The following is a 13,275-nucleotide window of genomic DNA, read 5'->3' as shown; positions in this document are numbered from 1 at the left end:
GGCGCGCTGTGAGGGGCGGGGCCCACACACAGCCAGGCGCGCTGTGAGGGGCGGGGCGCAAACACAGCCAGGTGCGCTGTGAGGGGCGGGGCTCAAACACAGCCAGGCGCGCTGTGAGGGGCGGGGCTCACACACAGCCAGGCGCGCTGTGAGGGGCGGGGCTCACACACAGCCAGGCGCGCTGTGAGGGGCGGGGCTCAAACACAGCCAGGTGCGCTGTGAGGGGCGGGGGCTCAAACACAGCCAGGCGCGCTGTGAGGGGCGGGGCTCACACACAGCCAGGCGCGCTGTGAGGGGCGGGGCTCAAACACAGCCAGGCGCGCTGTGAGGGGCGGGGCTCACACACAGCCAGGCGCGCTGTGAGGGGCGGGGCTCACACACAGCCAGGCGCGCTGTGAGAGGCGGGGCTCAAACACAGCCAGGTGCGCTGTGAGGGGCGGGGCTCAAACACAGCCAGGCGCGCTGTGAGGGGCGGGGCTCACACACAGCCAGGCGCGCTGTGAGGGGCGGGGCTCAAACACAGCCAGGCGCGCTGTGAGGGGCGGGGCTCAACACAGCCAGGCGCGCTGTGAGGGGCGGGGCTCACACACAGCCAGGCGCGCTGTGAGGGGCGGGGCTCACACACAGCCAGGTCAGGCAGGACACTCCGCGTGCAGCAGCCAAATGAATAATATAGAGCCGAGCAACGTGTGACTTACTCGAGGGGAATTTTAAGTTAAATGGAATTGATTGCAAAACCTAACTCCATCTCCGGTGTGGGAATATTTTGGATTTAAGACAAATCAACGAGGCGAACCTACGGACTTGAATGAGCCGGGCGGTGTGTCACATTTGTTTTAAAAAGGTAGCAACAAAAGCTAGCAATACGAGCAACCTTAAACTGCACCTGAAACACAACCACCCCATCCCGTGTTCCCAGCTGGGAGCAAACACGGCCGCTGGAGATGGAGAGCCCGCCACCTTCCCGACAATATTATCGTCTATCGCAATAATTTCCGGGAAAATGTATCGTCCAACAAAATTAATTATCGCGACAGGCCTAACGACTTGCACTCATTAAATGTGTGGCGATGTACACGATAACAAACAAATTACAATGCTGAAGTTCACCTAAAGAATAATGAATAACCAACCTATGAGAGTGAGAAAAAGATTTTAAGATTAAGTACGACACTGTCATCTTCACACACATCTCTGATCTGGAAAGATGTGCATTACCTGTGTTGGGGTTGGCAAGAGGATTGGGTTTCCTCTGGATACCACGTGCTGTTCCTGTGTCTTCATTGATCTGCTGCATAGAGTTAAAGTCAATTGTGTACACACGGCCCAGGGTTGACAAGCTGATCTCATCCTCCCCGTTCTGGTGTGCTGTCTGCAGGGCAAGATAATCACCAGATACACCCAGCATCAGTATCCCAGGCCGATAAGCCCCACATTTGTGTGTGTGAGTAAATGTATTGAGAAATGCTCATACACAGTAAATAGACTGAATGTTGTCAAGTTATGCAAAATGTCAATATTGTTGTGTGTGTAAGAGGTCCAAAATGACTGAGTTTTAATATTATTTAAATTTTTTATATTTCAACTAGGGCTGTGCGATTATGGCAAAAATCACGATTATTTTAGTCAATAATTGATATCACGATTATTAAAAACGATTATCCATTTACTGTGAAAACATCAATTTATATATAAAAAAATGGGACCAATATGTTTTTAACAGTTGATTACCCTGAACTTTAAGTTTAATTCAACTCAAAAACCAATAAATAAATAAAAATTCTAAAAAAAAATAACAATCATTTTATTTCGATTACATGTTTTCGTAATCGTTGCAAGCCAAAATCGTAACTAAGATTAAAATACGATTAATTGCAAAGCCCTAATTTCAACATTGATGATATCTATTGATGTATTCAAGCATTTTGAGGTGTAAGCGATACACAGAGTGGGAGATGGATATATACCTCAATAATTCGGCTGTCGATGCGGTTGTAGGGATGCCACAGTCCGCGGTCGTCCCTCCACTGCCAGATGGCGCCCTCTGTGGTCTGAGCGCTGCCCTTCTTCAGCATCACATCCACCGCGAAGATGCCCTCTCTGGGCAGGCAGGGCATCAGCTCACTGCGGGGAGAGGAGGGGGTTAGAGAGAGATATACAATGTTGTCTGATTGATCATTTTTCTTTAACCCTTAGATGTACAAGTGGGTCTTTTTTTACCCGGTGAGGTGGTTTTCTTGAAGTATCTTTGTAATACATTTTTTTTATCATTTCATATTCCAGCAATTCCTCAAAAAACATGTTTTGGATATCATGCCATTCACATTTTAAGAAATTGTAGTTTTTGTATTTCTACCCCAAGCTTCCATCAGTGGGTGAAAAATGCTATCCTATGGGAACCTTTGATTATTATCACCTGTTGCTGTCAGGAATACATTCACTGTAGGACACACAGACGACATCACAAGTGACACCTCATGAAGATTATTTTACACAGCAAGATCTGATACCTGTCATTATAATAATAATAATAATAATACATTATATTTGTATAAGGGAAGGTTAGGGTGGGGGGTATAGGACTATCAAACTTGATCAACTGGCATGGATTGATGGGGGGGGCTATGAGTAGACAAGAGGAGAAGAGATGAGTTTTGAAAAGGGACTGGAATACTGTGAGGGTCTCAGAATAGCGGAGATCTTTGCATCGATATGTTGAAAACGTTTTTTTTCAAAATGTAAATTAAAAAAGTGAAATATTATACAAGTGATTTTTCTTAACCAAAATGACAAATGGTATAAAAACACATTATTCTAATACGGGTCCTTTTTGACCCACTTATGGAAGAGTGTAGTCACTCGTGCATCTAAGGGTTAAACTATTTGACTCAAATGATTATCTTTGTCAATCGAGTACTGCAGCAAAACTCTTGTATCTGTGTATGTAGTGCTGTAGCGACGCGTCGACTTCAAAATATCGTCGACGACATATTTCCGCGTCGACGCGTCGCTACACACACGTGGGTCACCCAAAGCAACAAGCAGTTCGCAATCGCACTTCAAACACAATGTTGACTGAAACGGCTACCACCTCCTCCTCACAGGATTGCGCACGAAGCCCCCAAACGAAAACATCTCGCCCTAGGTCTTCAAAAGCATGGGAATATTTTAAAGTTAGTCCAAAACGCAAAGATATTTATATATTTATATCTCACTGAGACTGCTGCATAGCCTAGCAGAAGCAGCAGCTAGCTGTGGTGGCTACCATTAGCAGCTAGCATTTGCTCTCCGATTTTTTACATAAAATGGAATTATGGATTATAAATTCAATCATTTGTTTATACATAGACGTTAAAAACCTATGGATTAACCGATTCAGCCGCGTTTTTTCTCATTTTAATGCCATTGAACACGTCTTTTGATCAGATTGACAGCTACGGTGGTGAGACGATCTCCCTAGAAGCTCTGTGAAGGTACGTGTTGTGATGACTGTATTTGCTTCCCCTGTCGCGAGTCCGGATCACTCAGTGATGATACTATATACCTACATAATCTGTGGAGTCTCAGCTTTAATCGGATATATTGTATGTGCAGCTACGATAAGTAATAAGGGTACTTTTATCTTGAGTTCTGTGCCAATGCCCGTTAGCATTTTTCGCTCAGGGGTCATTTAGATGCTTCTTATGAGACTTGTGTTTTGTTTTGGTAAACATGGTTTGTATCGTCAGTTAGCTGAGATTATTTCCGTTAATCTGGTATAACACATTAATAGGTTCTTAAATATTAAGATCCCCTGAGACACAGTATCGTGAAAACAAATCTTTGACATTACGTTTTTTTTACATTACGTTTTTTATGAATTGAACAACAGAAAAATAATCGTTCGATTAGTCGACTAATCGATCAAATAATCGCCCGATTAATCGTTTTCAAAATAATCGTTTCCCCCCAGCACTAGTGTTTACAGGACACGGAGAAGCTGAACTAACATTTGTGGCACATATTATAATACAATTAATTCAGCTGACACCGTTGGACATATAGGAGCCGAGTATGTTGCCCATGGACAGTGTAACACTTTGACAGCAGGGCCTGGGGATCAAACCACTCTGACCACCCCCCCCCCCCCAGTTAGGGACCCCAATTCCTCAAAAAGTGTAATATGTTGTGTTCCCGAGGTTGATCATAGGTGAATAGATGTTACCATATGAGGGAGGTCAGTTCGTAGAGCTCCTGGGGGCTGCGGGGTACCAGTTCAATCTGCTCCTGGCAGCTGCCGTTTGATGCACCACACAAGAGGAAGCGCAGAGTTTCTGCTATGTCTGTTGAGAAGTAAAAGGTAAAACAAACACATGTATGTTATTACCAAGCCTGTTGTACATTTAAAATACATCCAGATGGTTCAAATGACTTAACACGAGTATGAAATGCTTTATCGTGTACTGTGGGATGTCTAAGCTTCAGCATGTGCACCAACACACACAAGATACCGCTTTTTAAGAATGATTAATATAACAATTACAGGTATTTGCTTTGACCACACTAGCCGAGTTACTCATTGATAGCAAGACCTTTATCACTGTGTAATGTTGACTGAAAGGTCATCGTCTCATTTCTAATATTTAGAAAGATTTGAGACCTGGAATACATTTGCTCACGTTAAAGGTAGGGTAGGTAAGAATGGAGAAACCAGGTTCGAGTGCGCTAGAATTTGAAAGTAAGCAGCCGAAAAAAATCTGCCCCTTCCTTCAGACTTCCTTACAGAGCCCCTCCTCCAACACACACGAATGCGCACATGACCAATGAGGGCACGAGATAAGTTTGTGCCCAGATGGAAGGCTGACAGGCAGGTAGGCCATCCAGTTACTTTAGCCGGGCCGGCTCAGATGATTGGTCGAGCTTTTTACAGCGCCACGGCTTCCATAGATGAAATATTTGTATGTATTTATTGTGAAAGCATTTAATATATTCATTGCTGTCGGGATGTTAAGAGCATTCCATGGAATATAACAAGTGTTTCTGAAGTGAAGTACCTACCCCGCCTTTAACTGAACTTTATGATTAATTTCCAGCTGCAAACCAATTAAAAGGCTAGAATCTCTAGTAACTGATCGGGCTGCTCGATTATGGCAAAAATCATAATCTCGATTATTTGGGTCAATAATTGATATCACGATTATTAAAAACGATTATCCATTCACTTTGAAAACATCAATTTATTGCAAAAAATGTTGAACAGTATGTTTTGAACAGTTTATTACCCTTAACTTTAAGTAGAATTTTTTTTCAAAATACACATAATTATTATTTTTAAAAGTTTTTTTATTTCGATGATATTGTTTTTATGCAAGCCAAAGCCAAAATCGTAATTGCGATTAAAATACGATTAATTGAGCAGCCCTAGTAACTGAGCACAACAACACCCTGTGTAGTGAGAACATACAGTACGATTGTATGCTATATTGAACATTTGCGTGTGTGTCTGTTACTCACTCTGTTTCATAAGCTGGACTGCCAGGCAGGGGCAGTTGGAGCACATCAGGGAGAACATGCGCACCACCATGATGAACATCCCCGAGCTGAGCACCGGAGGCGTCACCACCAGCAGCTGCTGGATGTTGGTCAGCAGGTCACGGGACGCCACCTCCTGCAGAAGGTTCTGTGCGTACACAGTAATATTGAACGTCGGGAGTTCGATAGCAGTCAACACAAACACAGCAAACAGTGTGGCAAGTCTTACAAACCTCCTCGTGCTGAAAGTTGTCCACCAGTCTGGCGAAACAGAGGCAAGTGCTTTCGACGGATTTTTTATCCTGAAAGAAATGTTTAGGAATATAGCCATTAGTGAATCTCTACAATAAGTTATCCTGAAAGAAATGACTTCAATGCAAATCTGATTCAAGTTTAAAGGAAAATAGATGGACTGAGTGTTCAACTAGAACATTTATTATCCGTCTTCTATTCTTCAGACAAGCTCATGTGTGCGTCAACTATGTCGACAAAGCGGCACCTCAGTGGCTCTAACTACAAAACTATTTCAAGTGTTTCGATGTTATGATCAAACACGAAAATATTGAGGCAAAGCTCCATTTTTATGCCTACAGAAATCCAGCTGTGTGACTTACAATCTGTTTCTGTTATGCAACTGTGGCATTATTTACTCCTCATACGACTTCTCCAAACTGAGCCAGAGTATATCAGCGCAGGTCTTTGTGATGGGAAAACAACCTAACATCTACCAGCAACAACTGTTGATGTAGTTCCTGGCTAACTGAACTGTGTACATTCAAAACACAAGTCATACAACATTTATTCTCTCTTTATCTGTATATGATCTCCATTTAAATCCACATGTCGTACAATGTTCCATCCCCTACTTCCTTAATGCGATTAAGATGCTGTTCGTACGGACTTTTCTTTCAGTGGTCATATAACTGTACAAAGCTAATAACAATGGCACACGCAGGCCTTGTTCCCTCTTTGATGTGAAAACAATGAACAAACCCATTAAGGTATAACTTGGCTTCTTGTTTCAAACATGTTTTTCCTGGAATGAGAACTCCACTAGAGTCGAACCCCTGCTGTGATGGTGTTGCATTTGACACTTGTGTGACTTGGAGAATAAACGCACCTGGTGTGTGAGTCTCTGAGTCAACAGTGGCAGAGAATCCGCAACAAAGTGGAACTCGTCTGGAGTGATGCTCTGGCAGCAGTTGGCTGCGATGGCCAGGGCGTTCCTCTGAGCGTTGATGCTGAAGAACTCCAGGTACAGCAGGCAGTCAGCGAGCCCCCCCTGTGAGCAGGACATGAAAACAGTGTTGCTGAGCGTCATTGTGGCGAAGAGACGGGACCATTTAAGGGGGAAGACAAAAAGGACACTTACAGCCTGCAAAATGGCTTTGCTGTGTCGCCTTGACAACATCTCCAGGGCGGTCAGGGCCTGCTCCGCTACGTCAATGAACTGGATAACCTGCAGCTGCACACACCGAGGTGGAACAAGGCATTAGCATATCAAAAAGGACACCGTTGCAAATTAACAAGCGATCGGGGACAGATAGGTGGTGTCTTACCTTCTCCAGGAAGACAGGGATCGCATCGACCACCACGGCAGAGGAGCGGGGGAGCGCCTCCATCATATACGTGAGTGCACGAGAGGCGTGATTCATCTGTGGGCACGGATCACACGCATGAGTAAACAGGCATTACAAAGAATGGACGACACAAACAATGAACAACAAATAAAAGTTCATTTTAATACTCACTATATCAAAGTTATGCTCCATTTGCAACAGTGTAATCTGTGAATGAAAAGTAGAATGTTAATTTGGAATTAGATTAGTGGTAGTCAAAGATCACAGGAACAACATTTAACTAAAGTATTTTTCATTTTCTATACAAAGCGTTCTGATCGCACAATTCAGAATGAGAAGACCTTAAAGTCCACTCGGTACAAATATCTATTTATGTAATGAAACCACGCAATGCAATATCACTGAGTGTGATATTATTCAAACCGGTTTTTATTTTTTTAAATAGTCATGATATCGAGAGCCACAGTGACTCGTCTTAAAACCCGGAAGTAAGTTAACATTTGACCACTTCCGGTTCCCTCGACTCCGTAGGGTTTAGGAAAATATCTGGAAATAAGGTCTGTGGTTGAGACGCATTGAAGAGACAGATCACGTGTTGTTCTACGACATTAAATACATCAGCAGTGAGCAGGGGCGCCGCCAGGGATTTTGGGCCCCATGAAAAGATATCACATTGGTTACTTAAAAATGTTTTTCTTAATGTTCTAAAACTGTCTGGACCCCTGTCAGTCACGGGCCCTTAGAATCGTCCTAACTTCCCCCCCCCTTACGGCGCCCCTGGCTGTGACCCCACTGGTGATTTTTGAAGAGTTGACGTGTCTGAAAAGCGATGGTTGTTAAGTGGCTGAATAGGACTACAGAGGCTCTCGAGCACGTTGTACCGCAGGTCTTTCCTTCCTGCAGCGGTCAGACTATACAGCCAGCGCAGCCCCTAGTTGACCCTCCCCCCACACACGAACCACAACACAGACTATATCACCCCTTGTTGCTAAATACCAACAAACTATGTGCACATGCTGCCTACATCCTCAGAACTGTTACAGGATGTGTATTTTTTGAAATTATGTAACTTTTTTTATTATATCATAACTTTTTTTAAACGCATGTCACATATTTAACATTATGTAACATTAAGCTGTCTGTGGCTCTTTTTCCTGCTGTACCACGCACATTTCCCCTCCGTGGGACTAATAAAGGTATTCTGATTCTGTACGTCATTACACCGAACACGTAAACACTAAGTTAGTTTCTGTTCTGCCTCCTGCAAAGTGTTCAAACAAACGCTTCAACTTGAACCATTTTGAATCTGTATGTTTGAATATGGATGTTAAGTTGGCGTGACGTTGAAGCAGCGACCCTGCTGTAGCTCCTTTATAGCATAACGATAGCATTTTGCTTCTGGTGACTAGATTTATGATTAGATCATTATAAAAGTAGGGTAGACATGTGGAGATTATCCGGCTGAACAAAACGTGATCCGTCTCTTAAATGTGTTTCAACCACAGACCTGATTTCAGCTACTTTCCTAAATCCTATGGAGAAATTGCTTTGCGTTTTTGTCGAAGGAACCGGAAGGAGTTTACTTCCTGGTTTTAGGACCGACTCTATAGATGGAGCAGTAATGAACACTTTCCCATAAAACAGTTTAAAGGAAGTTGAAGTAATCCTTTTTGGGAAAAAATACAGTCAAATTCAATTTAAATTGTATTTTGTTTTTGCACCGAAGCTATAGTTTAAGCAAGTTCTGTTCTTTATGCAACGCCAAATAAATTCTAGAGATATACATTTTTGAAAAATAAATATGATTTGATTACTATCTTCAGCAACACATATCTAGGTGGAAATCATTGTTCAAATGCTATATGGATTATGGATGCTCACTTTCACTTTCACTCTAATCAAGTGAAAACAGATCATTGGTGAGAACACATCGGTTTCTAAATTCATAACTAAAAAAGTATTTGGAGATAAGCTAGAGCTTTTTTGGGAGGTTGAATAAATAAATTAAATAGATATTTTGAACATGGATATTATGAAAAGATCCATGATATGAACTGGGAGGTCTTGGTGAGGTGATATAAAATGACCAACAGGTGTAACTGTGTGTGTAAGCGAGGCATACAACACACAGGACAGCTGAGAATGATGCAGGAACACATGAGACTGACCAGAGCGGGCACCACACTCTTGACGGGGAATCCACCGAGTGTTTCCTCGTTGCCCATCACCAGCAGCTGGCACATCTCGATGGCAGCCTGGAGCTGCTGGGACTCGTCGCCTGTGGCCTGAAGACCCTGCAGGAGCTGCTGAGCCTTGGAGCCTGGACACAGGTGGGGGGGGGGGGGGGGGGGGTTATTCAGAGCTTACCAAACGTGAAGAAAATTGAAGTTAGTGCAAGAAGGTTTGGCTTACTCGCTCCACTGCCAATGGTCCTGTGAAACAGCTGCGACATGCGGGGTCCCAGGGGCCCGAAAAGATGTGGGGGGAGACCCCTGGCCTCCAGTAGGGCTAAAGGGACAAAAACAGCTAGGTTTAGAGAACAAACTATACAGAACGATCAGAGACATGCACACACTTATTAATTCTTCAAAAATATAGTGACGTAGTCTACAAAAGCTGAATCTAAGCAGGGAAACATTGGAACATCAGCGAGTGGAAAGGGGGGGGTTAATGTACCTTGAAGTCTTCCCATTTCAGAGTCATCAGACTCACTCTCTCCAGAGGTGGTCATGCCCACTGCTCCAGCAACTGAGCTTGAAGCTGGACACAGAAACAATATTTAATCAAAATGAATAATAAAAGGTGAAACAGTTGAAAGAAAAATGATGTTAATGGCTTCATTTTTTTCACATTTAAGCCGTAAAATAAAGCTTGAAGAGGGTTCATACTTTGGATCATCCATAGATTTAAAGGCCTATAAAAAGGACGTTGGGCTCTTTCACACCGGAGTACTTTTCCCGTTTAGTTCCGATAGTTCCTGGGATTTTGCGTTCACACCAAACGAGAGCTTAGTTAATGAGAACTTTTACCCCCTTTTTAGTGCCTGCTATACCTCATTCACACCAACGGTGTTTCAGGGCCGGTTCGGAGCTGGAGCTTGAAAAGCACCGGGTTTTCCTCTTCACACCGCAGCGGAGCAGCCTCTTAGCTCCGGAATCCGGTTCGTTTCAAGCACCAAAAAATTGTCCGGCCAGAGCAAAAGCACCGCATACGTCACGCTTACGTCGAGGCGGGGGCAGAGACAGATCAACTCCTGAACAACAACAAAAAGCCCGCGTTTTATCCAGTTTCTTCACAACGATGGAGAAACTTAACAAGAGTTTCATTCTTTCTGCCATAGACTGTATATATAAAGGTTTCTGCTCATGGTGAAGCAACGTGTCTGCGTGTTAAGGTGGAACCTGAGCATTCACGTTGATCACCTCTCATTATAACTCATTATACATCTATAAAACTATAAATATTAAACTTTACGTGTTCATTTGAGAACAGCTGTTACATACCTGGGTGAAGGTTACAGTTCATTTAAATGAATGATACACCTTAAGAAATAAGACCGACCTCGGAAGCCGTTGTGTTTTAAAAAAACCTTTATTGACACGAGTACACTTTTTTATAAGAATATAACTAAACCACAGAAATGACTCCGGAAAAGCTGCAGATAGAGCCATAAGAAATTAATGCAACTGATTTCATCCGCACGGTTTGGCTTAATGAAGCAGGCACGCAAACGGTTACGTCATGACGCAAACGATGACGCAGCACCAGTCGGACTCTGGGCGGTGTGAAAAGAGCCGGAGCTAAACCGAAGAACCGGTTCTGAACCTGAAAAGCTCTAGCACGGAGCTTGAACCGGAGTTGCGTTGGTGTGAATGAGGTACTAGAGAGGTGGTACTTTCCTGGGGAGAAAAGGGTTCCAATTTCTGATTGGCTGGGCGAATTGCGAACCACGTAAAACTCGGAAACGTTTTTTTTTAAGCCGCCATTTTATTTGCTCGCATTAGCATTAGCCCCGCGCACCAACGGAGAGAGAATAACTTATGGCAACACAAAAAAAAACACGGGAGCGGTGGAGTGATGAGGAGGTGTCGGCGTTTCTGGCGATTTACTCGGAAGGCTTCAGTAGAAGCTGCTGGGAGTCCCAGCAGCTTCTACTGAAGCCAGTCCCCAACTCCGGGGACTTCCAGCCGGGGACTTCGGGTGGCAGTATACGCCGTGAAGTGGTTTGCGGCCTGCCAGTAAACCCAAAGCAGAAGAAGAAGAAGTGACGTCAGCGGCTTCATTTACGTAATCTTCCCCCAGGGACTTATTCCGGTGTGAATGCGATCTGCTCTTAGTTCCATGGGGGTACTAAGTGCTGGGAACTAAGTACGGCAAAGTACTTGGTGTGAAAGCGGCTGTTATGTACTTCTGTCAATCAGGAATTAAAACAGTGTCCTGATGGGTACCTGAAGCCCCTTGTGATGCCTCATCAGTGCGAGCAGCTGACGAGTTGGCCCCGTCCTGGTTGTTGTCAGAGTCGGCCATTTTCTCCTGTCGGCGAGCGTCGGCTGCCCCGCGCTTGCCCAGGCCTGAGCCCCGCCGACTGAAGAGAGGGAAACAGTGTGAGCCACAGCAGAATAATCACACTGAAGAATCATACATCATAATGTAAGTCAAAGTAATGCAGAGCAGCAGTGCCCATTGATGTCTTGTCCATGCTGGATATTAAATAATTAAAGTATTGCAAAAACCCGGTCTATTGGCTTGGCATGTTTGACAGACTCATAATATATCATCAACAGCTTTTCAAAATGTTCTGACGTGGTTTGACACCATTTGAGAACCAACTGAGATAAGAAGGAGAAACCAAAGGAAAGTCAGGAGAATCAGGAAGCATTAGTGTGTACACTACAAAGGATATGTGGTCATATGGGTCACAGACCAAACTGCTAAGTGGTTTGAGTGATGGCAACACAATGCGTCTTGGTGGTTGTTTACACTTGTAATTACTGCTGTCCACTTCTACGCCCAAGAAACATTTTTAAACAACTTAAACACTCCTGTGGAACCTGGTTGCTGAGTGAGTTTCCTGTTAGCATAAACTAGCAGGCTTGTCCCCGTTCTGATTGATACTGCACAGAAGGAAAAGGGGGAACTTTAGCTCACTGTGCATTGAAATGATATATTGAAGGATTAGGAACTTGACAGACAATGATTATCAATGTGTTTTTGAAAGGATAATGGATAAAGTAAGTATGAGTGATGGTCTAAACCAGGGCTATTCAATTGGCGGCCCGGGGTGACATTTACTGGCCCTTTGAGTATAATATATAATTTAATGTATAATGTTAAAAAGTAATTTTGTCGGTGTGCCTTTATTCCAGAGAGGGTGTTACATTGAGAGATAGAGGGGAAGACATTGCCTGAAAACGTAGGCGGGCTCGGGTTTCGAACCCACCTACTAGCTACTGTAGAGACAACTCCTGTCATTGATTGCATCTCTGCGTGAATGATTAGATAATTTCACCTAAATTAAATCAAATGATGTTGATGGTTAAATTAGCTTCACATGTAGGCCTACTGAGTTCTGAACTTGCCATAAATGGCGCGTTTCCACTGCAGCGGGTAGCTCGCTTTAAGCGTGCCGAGCCGTGCAGGGCCCATTTTTGGTTGCGTTTCCACTTGGCCTAGTTTTGGCCCGGGGCTACTTTTTCACCTTTTTTCTGGCCCGACTAAATCGTGGTTCTAGGGCCAGGAACAACCAGGCTGAGTCGGGCTGAGTATGCTAAACTAGAGAGAGAATCGCTGGAAAGGGGGCTACAACTACAACAAGATGAACATATTTGACCGTGAATTAATTGTAATACACGTTAAAAAATGATGCCGAAGTAACAACATACTGATACCGGTTAGTACAAACCATGAATTAATGCTTTGACAAGTCTGCAGACAGACGGCAGGCGAAAAACCCTTTTAAAATGCGTGTTTTCTAAATGTAGCTTGGCTAAGCTAACGTTATATATGCTCCGACCGTCCACACTCACAACAACGGCCTATACAGACATAAATAAAGCAGCGACTGTATTCGCCATGACACAGGCAGTCTGTGGTTTGTACTTGTTTAACTTTTGTCAAGTTTCTGAACAGATATGAGGAGCTGTGAGCTCTGAGTGCTAACAGCTAACGGCTGTGTTGTTTTTCT

General features: G+C 43.8%; 1 protein-coding gene across 13 annotated transcripts in view; it reads right to left on the bottom strand.

Annotated features, from left to right (window-relative positions):
- trip12 (thyroid hormone receptor interactor 12) overlaps positions 1 to 13,275 on the bottom strand; it is a 50,411-nt gene that overhangs the window by 26,395 nt on the left and 10,741 nt on the right. For 9 of the 13 annotated variants that reach the window (XM_034216065.1, XM_034216074.1, XM_034216079.1 and 6 more), the window contains 13 exons: positions 11,540 to 11,676; positions 9,768 to 9,851; positions 9,504 to 9,599; positions 9,260 to 9,411; positions 7,263 to 7,298; positions 7,071 to 7,166; positions 6,884 to 6,976; positions 6,632 to 6,793; positions 5,745 to 5,813; positions 5,494 to 5,659; positions 4,205 to 4,322; positions 1,968 to 2,124; positions 1,219 to 1,372 (listed from right to left, as the gene is read on the bottom strand). In XM_034216065.1, coding sequence (XP_034071956.1) covers positions 1,219 to 1,372; positions 1,968 to 2,124; positions 4,205 to 4,322; positions 5,494 to 5,659; positions 5,745 to 5,813; positions 6,632 to 6,793; positions 6,884 to 6,976; positions 7,071 to 7,166; positions 7,263 to 7,298; positions 9,260 to 9,411; positions 9,504 to 9,599; positions 9,768 to 9,851; positions 11,540 to 11,676 — 1,520 coding nt within the window. The remainder of the gene's footprint in view (positions 1 to 1,218; positions 1,373 to 1,967; positions 2,125 to 4,204; positions 4,323 to 5,493; positions 5,660 to 5,744; positions 5,814 to 6,631; positions 6,794 to 6,883; positions 6,977 to 7,070; positions 7,167 to 7,262; positions 7,299 to 9,259; positions 9,412 to 9,503; positions 9,600 to 9,767; positions 9,852 to 11,539; positions 11,677 to 13,275) is intronic. The other 4 variants (XM_034216071.1, XM_034216078.1, XM_034216072.1 and 1 more) reach the window with 3 other exon arrangements.

The sequence above is a fragment of the Gymnodraco acuticeps genome, unplaced genomic scaffold (assembly GCF_902827175.1).
Source record: "Gymnodraco acuticeps unplaced genomic scaffold, fGymAcu1.1, whole genome shotgun sequence".
Classification (NCBI taxonomy): domain Eukaryota; kingdom Metazoa; phylum Chordata; class Actinopteri; order Perciformes; family Bathydraconidae; genus Gymnodraco; species Gymnodraco acuticeps.
The sequence above is the reverse complement of the archived record's forward strand: the minus strand, read 5'-3'. Positions and strand labels throughout refer to the sequence as shown.